This window comes from Falco rusticolus, chromosome 4 (genome assembly GCF_015220075.1).
Source record: "Falco rusticolus isolate bFalRus1 chromosome 4, bFalRus1.pri, whole genome shotgun sequence".
NCBI classification, from domain to species: Eukaryota; Metazoa; Chordata; class Aves; order Falconiformes; family Falconidae; genus Falco; species Falco rusticolus.
In genome coordinates, this window is record NC_051190.1 from 2450867 (window position 1) to 2460398 (window position 9532).

Here is a 9532-nt window from a genome sequence, read left to right on the forward strand (position 1 = left end):
TACAGGTGACTCCAATACATGCAGTATCTCCTCCTGTGGATACCTAATCTAATTCTACTCACCTAAAACTGGGAGGATTCAAAAATAACCTAAACCAAATATACTGAAGATATGCCTTCTATTTCAAAGCTTTACATATGCAATAGTACTTGACCAAACTCATTTGCCTTTGTATAGCTATAGTCTTGATATAGAGTAGTATCAGTTACACATAAGAGTTGGCATCTCTTTGCAAAATTGACCTCTTGTTTACAATTTTATACTAATCACCTTACTGATCTTTCAGTATTGAATTTATTTGCTTTTGCAGTGCCCTACTCTCTACTGTCTGAATATTAAATGTGTTTGTTTTCCCAGAGGGCTAGAGAACATTGGACAAAAGGGTTCAGCAGGAGAGAGTGAAATAAAAAGAGGTTGTGAGTCTTTAACCTTGAGCCTGAAATGAATGTGAACCAAACTCAAGATACTTGGCTTATATGAAGCCAGGTAAACATTCGAGTATAAGCCCACACACTACCAACCACAAGACATCTGTTGATGCTTAACAGACCTTGTGTATTTTGCCTAGATTGTGGTACTCAGGGGTGAGATTCTGAACTTCATATTTTAATTCTGATGGGAAAAATCTGTAGTATCTAAAATTCTATTTCTTTTATTTTTCTTGCCTGATGCAGTATAATAAATCTAACTTTCAAGGTGGGACGAAACTGAAGAGTTTTTTCTATTACAGCTACAGAGAAGAAAGAAGTGGAAACTTATAGCAATGTCAAAAATGTCCTGAAGTGTTGTCCCCACAGTCTTTTGTTTAAAAGCAGTTCATTATTTTTTTTTTTTTCTGTTGTCTCCATTACTGTGAGAAAAGGGAGCTGTATTGCACTGTTTGTCTTCCCTTGGCATTGTCAGTATCATAAAGAAATACCATTACATGAACTCTACATAGTCCATAATAAACCAGCACTTTTTAGGTTCTATCCATCGTGGGTACGTCCCTGCTTTTACATGCTGTACAACCATAGCAACATTATATGAAGTTCATCTGCTTTATTTTATCTTCAAAAAAGTAACCTGGGCTTTGTTTCAGCACAGCTCCTAAACATTTTTACATCAGCTATATGGTTCAAATCTGGAACTTAAGCACACACTAAAAGAATTGGTTGCTCTTGGGCCATGTAACTCTGGGAAGACAATATTTTTCCAGTTCTTAGCTTAAATATGGTAGTATTATCATATCTAAATTGAAACGCCACCTTTATCGCCAATGAATCCTCTACCTTTGGTTCCACTAACCTAATGAAAGAAGCAAATTTAGTTCCTGTAAGCAATAATTTGATACATTGGGGGAGAGACTATGAAGAAGATTTAAAATTAGATTTTAATGCGGAAATTCTGTCACTGAATGAGTGACACTAAAAAAACCCTAAAGTATTTTCTTCTCAATGCTAAGCTAAATATGCAAAATTGAAAGTTAGGAAGGGAGTTTCTCCTAAAGTGAAAAATGAATGGAATCATCTCTGAAACTGTAGAGAAACTTTAAGAAGGTTGTTTTCTACAGCTCCTTAGTGAAGAAAACTTATTAGAAAGCTAACTGTATGTATTCTCAGATTTAGGGATTTGCCCAAGCTTGGCCCTGCATTCAGAAGATTAACTGCTTTAGGTATCAGCAGATCTGAACTAGTTCTAAGTTAATATTTTTAGTAAAAATCACAATGAACAAGTAGAAGCTATTTCAGTAACACCTAAATGTTCTTGCAAGACTTGAACAGTTCATGCCAAAACCTTGCCTCAGGTCACACCAAGTGATATGACTGCTGGCTGGTTGTATGTTCTGCAGTTATATCTTCAGATTGTTGTGTAAACACATGGAAGCAAAAGCTGTCAGTGCCGTGTTTTCTTTCAGTGGATCACTAGTTCAAGCCGTCACTGCAGAGCACTAAATTCGGGTCATGTCGGGCAGGTTTTCATAACCAGCTTTCAAATACAACCTAAATCTGTAGTTTTCCCTCAGCTGGGTAAGATGTTAGTCAGCTGGCTCAATTGACTAAAAGCTTGGTATTAAATGCAAATTAGGTGCCAAATTTTGGTATGAAATGCAATATAGATTCTTTCCCTACAACACAACTTGCAGCCTCATAAATTGAAATCAGTTCAGCCATTGCTAACCCACAGAGGCTGAAATACAGTTTGTGCAATTTGAAGAAAAGCTTTACTTTAACTAGATTCTGTTGGATCTGTTCAAGCATACTATCAAATTGTGAACTTTTTTATTTAAGTAAAAATAAACTTTACCTTTATTACAGAGAATCCAGCTGGCAAATAGAACTGGCAATAAGAAATGGCTGTATTCAAGAGAATGAAATTATTTTGTTAGTTGATGCAGCAAACAGCTGCAGTGAACGACTTACTTTGATTTAGATAGTAGAAATAATAGGTAGGTTTGCAGAAAGTGTCAACATATCAGCCCATACTATAAAGTAAGCATATTGCAAAAAGTTCCCTGATTTAAAATAGGACAAATAGTAACATTTTTTTAAGATTGCCTTGACAAACCACACTATTTTTTCATCGTTGAGACTAATTACTTTGCACTTTAAAACAAAAGATAGAAAGGCATAGATGATGAGGGAATTAGTATGTCACCTCTTCCCCATGAGTTCAAATCCTAGCTTGAGTAACGCAAATGACTCTTTTACCCGTGTGTTCACTATACAGAACCATCACATAGCACAGGACAATTCAAAGACACTTGGCTCTCATAAAACCCTGGGTTAGAATGCCAGGTGCTCTGTCGAAGAGGTACGCTATATGATTGTCTGGTGTCACATTTCTTCTTTTTCTCTTCTTTTTGTCTTGCACCTCTGCAAACGTCCTCAGATCTTCTAGTATCCTAAGATCTGGACAAGCCGCTTTGTACCACTCCAGTCCCCTTAGTTTGAGCATAAGCAGCCACCTGAGCTACTTTCTGTGTTGTGCCCAGCAGTTCCCACGTGTACGTATCGAGAGAAAGGAGAGTATTTGCACTGACTGAAGGCCACATATCTGAAGATATACTTCTTCTAGTAGGGTTTTTGGAAGATGATGAATGCCCCAATCTAGAGAACATAAACAAAGACAAAGGTCAAAGAGATCAAAATACAAGTCAATCGCTTTCCCCAAAGTGCTGAAGACCTGTAAAACTTGGACAACTGCAACCACAGGATCAGCTAGATCCCTCAGCTGTAACACTGTGGGCCCCTGCCATTACTAAAATGCAGTCTGCCAATTTAAAGAGGAAATAAAGCTTAAGAACTTAGTGGTGTATTAGGCCACCCAATTATGTGCAGCATATTTTTTACATGTAAAAAGATATACATGCCACCCAGCAAACCATTTCAAATGTGTGTGGAGAAGCTTTCACCATGCCTGCATGCACCTTTTCTGCCTCTGCCTGTGTTTTGGTCTCCCGTATACAAAATGCTAAAAATTCACTCATGGACTACATGGAAGTAGAAGGATTGAACTCATACTTAGTCATAAAACATTTGCCAACAGACCACATTTTGCCATTCTGTTTTATCCTCTCTGCCCTCCCACCCCCTTCCAAAAAGTACCGTTTTTTTCAGCAGTAAGTCAGCACAAACCTTCACTTCTTTTCAGAACTCGTAGGTCACTGGAACATAGAGAGCCTCCCCCCTTTGCCCACCCACAGAGGGCTCAGCGACCCTCTCTGCAATGCTCCTCACGCTGTTCCTCTCCTTTCCTCCTGGCAAAGCTATTTGCACTGTCCCTGGCAGTCTAATGGGCTGAGTCTTGTAGTTTATTTTCACCTGTGTTCTTACTGTCAGGTGGTTAATGACATTGGACTGACCGTGGCATAAGTCAGCTGACCTAGTTCAAAGACTGCATATATGGCATAAATTGTGTCGCTTTTAGCATTTAACTATACAGTTTTGCAACTGAGACACAGAAAATGAAAAAGCTCGTTGTTTAACAATGTCATTCAATTCAACCCAACAATCAATGCATTATTTGATTACATGCTTTATACATATTAAAACTAAATGGCTAGAACAGTGGGTCTATACTCGAGTGTTTACCTCACATATGCATGAAGGAAAAACAAAAGTTGGTTCAACAATACTATGTTCACATTATCCAGGCTTCCAAGTGTAGTTGTTGTGTGCAAGTTATCTATGTTCATGTGGTAACTGTGAATTTTTTATTTTTTTTTTCCCTGTGGTAGCATGATTATGCTTAGTATTTCGTCTGCTTGGCTTTTTGTGCTCTTGGCTGCATTCATTTAGATTTTGCTTTAAAACATTGATATTACTTATAGTTTTTACACTTGGCTCCTGTGTGTGTCTCATACGTACCCATCCAACTGTGTCTGTGTTCTGTGCTTTTCTGTTTGTGAAGTGTGATATGTTATGTGTAATGGTTTTTTAACAATACAAAAGAGACTTTTTTAATTAAAAAAGCCTTCCTACTTACTCACTGCAAAACTATCAACATGCATGGTTTTACATTTGCATTACAATTAACATGGCTTGTCTTTTACTAGGGATGTACCACACGAGTGGATGTTCGCTTTCTTTAACCAGTACTTCCCATCAGTTCTTTGATGGCTTTAAACTTGATTTATTTTAATATTGCAGTTGATACAGATATTCAAAATGCACATAACTGAGCCACTCGTTTATGCATATAACATCCAGAGACTTTGGACTTCAGCTGCCTGCACTGCCCTAACCATATGCTACATTTTTCACAAAGTATTCTCTAACACAGTGTTGTCTTTCCAGAGGGCTACCTCTGACACCTCTTTCCTTTTCTCCCCCCAGATCCGCGTCGTGAAGGCATTCCGTAGCTCTCTCTATGAAGGTTTAGAAAAACCAGAATCTAGAACCTCTATTCACAACTTTATGACTCATCCTGAATTTAGGATAGAAGATTCCCAGCCCCACATCCCACTCATTGATGACACAGACCTAGAAGAAGACTCTGCTCTCAAGAAAAACTCGAGTCCACCGTCTTCGCTGAACAAGAACAACAGTGCTATCGACAGTGGAATAAATCTTACAACTGATACAAGTAAATCAGCTACCTCTTCTAGTCCAGGAAGCCCAATACATAGCCTGGAGACATCACTTTAGCTGAAAAGGTCACTGCAAAAAAAAAATATAAATTAAAATAAAATAAAATAAAAAACCCACAGCAACCGAAATATATAAATATATATATTAAAAACATTGCTGGCTGAAAAGCTGTTTGAACTCTTATTCACTCTGAGACAAGTGAATGAATTGTTGATCACAATGGTTTTGGGGAAAGAATGAATGGCTGATTTACATACCCCCCCTTGTTCCCTTTCAGAAAAACAAAAGCAAACAAAAAAAAATCCTCCTGCATGAATGTACTGTACACTTCTGGCCCTTCTTTCTCTCTTTTTGTTTCTTTTGATTTCTTTTTTTTTTCCTCCTTAAGCAGGAACTGCAGAGGACTTCTTTCTGAGGCTATTTATCCAATTCACTGGTCTGTGAGTTTTTTGAAATGCTTGTGTGGCATGGACTCAATTGTATAGATTAATTTAAATAACTTTTTTGAAGTTGCAAAGCTTAACTTGCACAGTAGATTTGCACCAGTTGGACAGAGGAACTTAAACATTTATGAGACTATATATAGAGATATATACATATAAGTATATACATAATTAATTATATATATGTATATATCTATCTATATATATATAGTTATATATATATAAAGTTTCTTTGTTGGCATGTTGCCTTGTTTCTGCTCAAATTGCTCTGACTATTTTAACTTATTTATGTCCTAAAAAAGAATGTAATTTGTTTACAAACCTGTAGATAATATCCTTAACTATTTGTAGGGTTAAGAAAGCACTTCCTGCCGAAGTAGTATAAAAATGGCTCAGCTCAGCTCATTGAAAATGTCTGTAATATCGCACCCTGGATATTTTATTACAACCGTGTTCTGATTTCTGCCTGATTTTTTTGTTTTGTTTTGTTTTGTTAAATAATGTAGATACTGCTAGTAAATAACAAAAGAAGCCAAAATATAACACATTGGATGTAGCATTGTGATCCTATATACAGGGAGGTAAAACAGGCTTCCTTTGTTTCAAATAAAAATCAAAATGATCAGGTTCTCTCTTTTTTTTTCCCCCCCCTCTCCGATAATCTGCTCGAATTTGTTTTGGTGCAACGTACAATATTGGAGGCTATTTCATTCTTTAAACATATGGCAATGGCTTCCAAAAATATTTTGACAGATATTATATGAGTTATAAATATAATTTAAAATAAGTTATATTTGGTTTGTCTATATGGAGATAAAAATAATGTTAAAATATTGTGATATATTGTGTTAAACCTTTTCAGTTAGTAATTTAGGCATTTATTTCCTTATTACTTGCAAAGTATGGGCTGTTGGCATTTTGGATGAAAATCACTGTAGGTTGTTGCTTTGATTTTTACTTTTATTTTAAAGAAAAATATAATTTCTGCTCTATTAGGTCTGAATGAAACTTTATTAATTGTATATTGAGATGTGCTTCGTGTGATACTTTTTTTTTTTAAAACCAAGCTTGTCTTCCTGTAGTCACAAGGTATACTGTAACACAGTAAGGCGTTATTTTACCTTGAGCTTTCTACGAAGAAAGCTATTTTGAAAACCTGCAGTATGGAGGGTGAAAAATATTTTTCAAGATGGTAACAGCCCTGGTAACTTAAAGTTTATGATCTTATATAATTGCTATGTCAACCACTTGAATGCTAAGCACTTTGTGGATCACAGATTTTTCATAAATATTTTTTGTATTTAATATAAAGTTTGCTTGGAGACTTTTCAGCATACGATCTTTTCCATAACTGTACAGTGCAAAAGACATTTTGAATTACACAATTGATTATGCCAGATGTGTTGAAAAACACTCTCAAACTAGCTTGATAAATTGATTTGTTAAGGTATTACTGGTTGTCTTAAAGTTGGCTCATAAAGTGGTGCATCTCTGCAGTCACGAGAACTAAACCAAGCCAGAACTCTCCAAAACAAGATTAGACTCATGGCCAAACTGCAGACTGAACTGGCTAAAAGGTTTTCAGGGTGCATCAAGACTATTCAGCCAGGTAAAGCTCTAATTGCCAGCTTCCGGACTTTGGGTAGAAGCTTGAATGTTTTTTGGCTCAAACTCTTAGTTCGTTATCTGATCCAAACTTTTCACTGCACAGCGGGACAGGTCTTTGAAGGCATATACAGCTCTCTTTTCAACAGATAGTGTGACCCGTTTCTTAACAGTAAAAAGCTAGCATGAAAATATAATTATTTTAGCTAACTCCTAGCAACAAAGTGATTGAAACTCAGTCAGGATTGTTCGCTTTGTAAATATGGTGATTAACCTTTGTATAACATGTATTGGGTTTCTATGGCCTATTTGGGATATCGTATTCGGAAGAAAAAAAAGTGTTATCTATTTACAGGGAAGCCTCTAGCTTTGGACTTGAACATCTACAGAAGCGATTAATACTGGAACAATTTATTTTCAGCATCTTAACACTGACTGTTTGCCTTTTTATTTTCAAACGCTCTTCATATGTTTTCTTGGTTTCATTTTTTTAAAAAATTTCCTGTAGGATTACCCCTCCCTAAGGTACCATTTGCAGACTTGAAAACTGTTAAGAAAATGAACACTGCATTCTGTGTATATATAGTAAAACATATATAAACTGAGATGCATAGAAAACTTGGGCTTTTGTGAGCAGAGACTGTGCTTTATGTATATGATAAATGATAGACATTTTTTTTTTAAAGCAGAATAGCTATGACCTTTCAACTACAAGTCGTGCATCACAATTCCTTTCTTTTATTGCTTGACCTCTCTGTGATGGGAACAATGGATCAAAACCCAAAATGATCAGTTTGTTAAAATTCCCTGCAATATATAAATGCTCGCTCTCTACGTACTGTACTTAGCAGCATGAGATTTGTGGACAACAATACAGTGGTACATTGGCAATCCATCCCACTAGGGGTTATTAATATATGTTCATTCATCTGTTTTTATGAATTTTTTTATCTAGACAATAATTGTAAATAAAGAACTTACTCTGTCTGTTCATTTAATACTATGCAAAAGGTTATGCTTTCTATTGTTATTCTTATTCCTACAGTGTGATGCTGGAATGTTTGTGGTTTCAAAAAAAAAAAAAAAAAAAGACAAAAGTAAGTAAAATATGTGATGTAAATTATTTTATAGTTTGAAACAAAATGATAAAGTTTTACTCTTGCTGCTTTCTGTCTAATAGATCTCTCTTGGCAGGAGCACAAGTGGAAAATTTAAAGAAATAAATTCACAAAGCAGCATGAACAATAATGGTCTGAATGCAACAGCTTTCTTTCTTTTCACCTGAAGTCATTAGATCTAGCTCTGGATTCCCACTGGGATATTTTAATGTCAAGGTGTATGTAAATCTTCTGGATTGGCAGTAAGAAGCCTGCTCACCTGTCAGTGGTTACACTCTCCTTACACCCAGAAATGAGTCAGTCAGCCCAGAGGGCTTTTAATTCCTGGCTGCTTCGGGTCTGTGTGACGCCCAGGAAGGTAACTTGGTCCATGCTGTGGTGGTGCACGGTGGTGGGAATGGCTGGTGGGAATTCTGCAGTGAAGTCAGCTGAAATCACTAAGAACAGAATAAGTAAAATGGATGAAGCCCCTGTGAATTTGCATATGAAACAATTTGTTTAATCTTGGTCCTAACACCAATAGACTTTGAAGTCTCTTTTCCTATCACTTTACATGCGATCAGATAACAAACATATGTCCATAGGATGTATCCCTCCATTTATATACATCTTTTCATCTCTTCCCCTGTCTCTTACAATCAGGAAAATGATTGTTGAAACTTTCTAGAACTGGGGAGTTCAGCCTAGGACTCATGTCCTGTCACTTAAAACCTTAAAAACTGTACATAGGCAGTGCCAGGGAAAAATCAGGGAATTCCCATTCTGGTGCTCAGACCCTCAGCCCAGAAGTTCCTTTTTTTTTTTTTTTTTTTTTTTTTTCAGCTTAGACTGATGCAGTTGTTCCATAAGGTGCAATACAGCTGCTGAGTGTACGGTAGTATTGCACTAGCAACAGCAAGGTTGAGAAGTTAGCTAACAGACATACTAGGTTGAACTTCTCACACAAGGTGTGAGGTGAGTAACTGTCATATAATCTCTTTTTTAAAGGTGCAATGCTTCAAATTACAGATCTTCCTGTCTTCTTACCGAGATTTCAAGCTTTTACCTCCAAATTCTGTGTGACAAGAAATATCTGATAGTGGCCAAAACTACAGTGACATAGTACCACATTGGGAGAAGAGTTACCAGTAAATACAAATGTATTCAACACAGTAAATTCAAGAAAACCCCTACAGAAAACAGTTATTAGCAGATTTCTTGGCTTAATTGAGCCTTACAACTACTTTGGAATTAAACTTTTCTGCTTTGATGAATGTGAATGAAGGAGAGGTAAAAAAAGTTGGGAGAAAGAGGA

At 36.3% G+C, this 9532-nt stretch overlaps 1 protein-coding gene across 7 annotated transcripts in view; it reads left to right on the plus strand.

Moving 5' to 3' along the window:
- The window catches only part of ATP2B2 (ATPase plasma membrane Ca2+ transporting 2), a 432242-nt gene extending 423877 nt beyond the window's left edge, over positions 1-8365 (plus strand). For 4 of the 7 annotated variants that reach the window (XM_037385876.1, XM_037385878.1, XM_037385879.1 and 1 more), the window contains one exon: positions 4818-8365. In XM_037385876.1, the coding sequence (XP_037241773.1) occupies positions 4818-5129 (312 nt within the window). In that variant the 3' untranslated portion in view covers positions 5130-8365. Of the gene's footprint in view, positions 1-357; positions 487-4817 lie in introns of all 7 variants that reach the window. The other 3 variants (XR_005103974.1, XR_005103975.1, XM_037385880.1) reach the window with 3 other exon arrangements.
- Positions 8366-9532: the final 1167 nt, after the last annotated feature.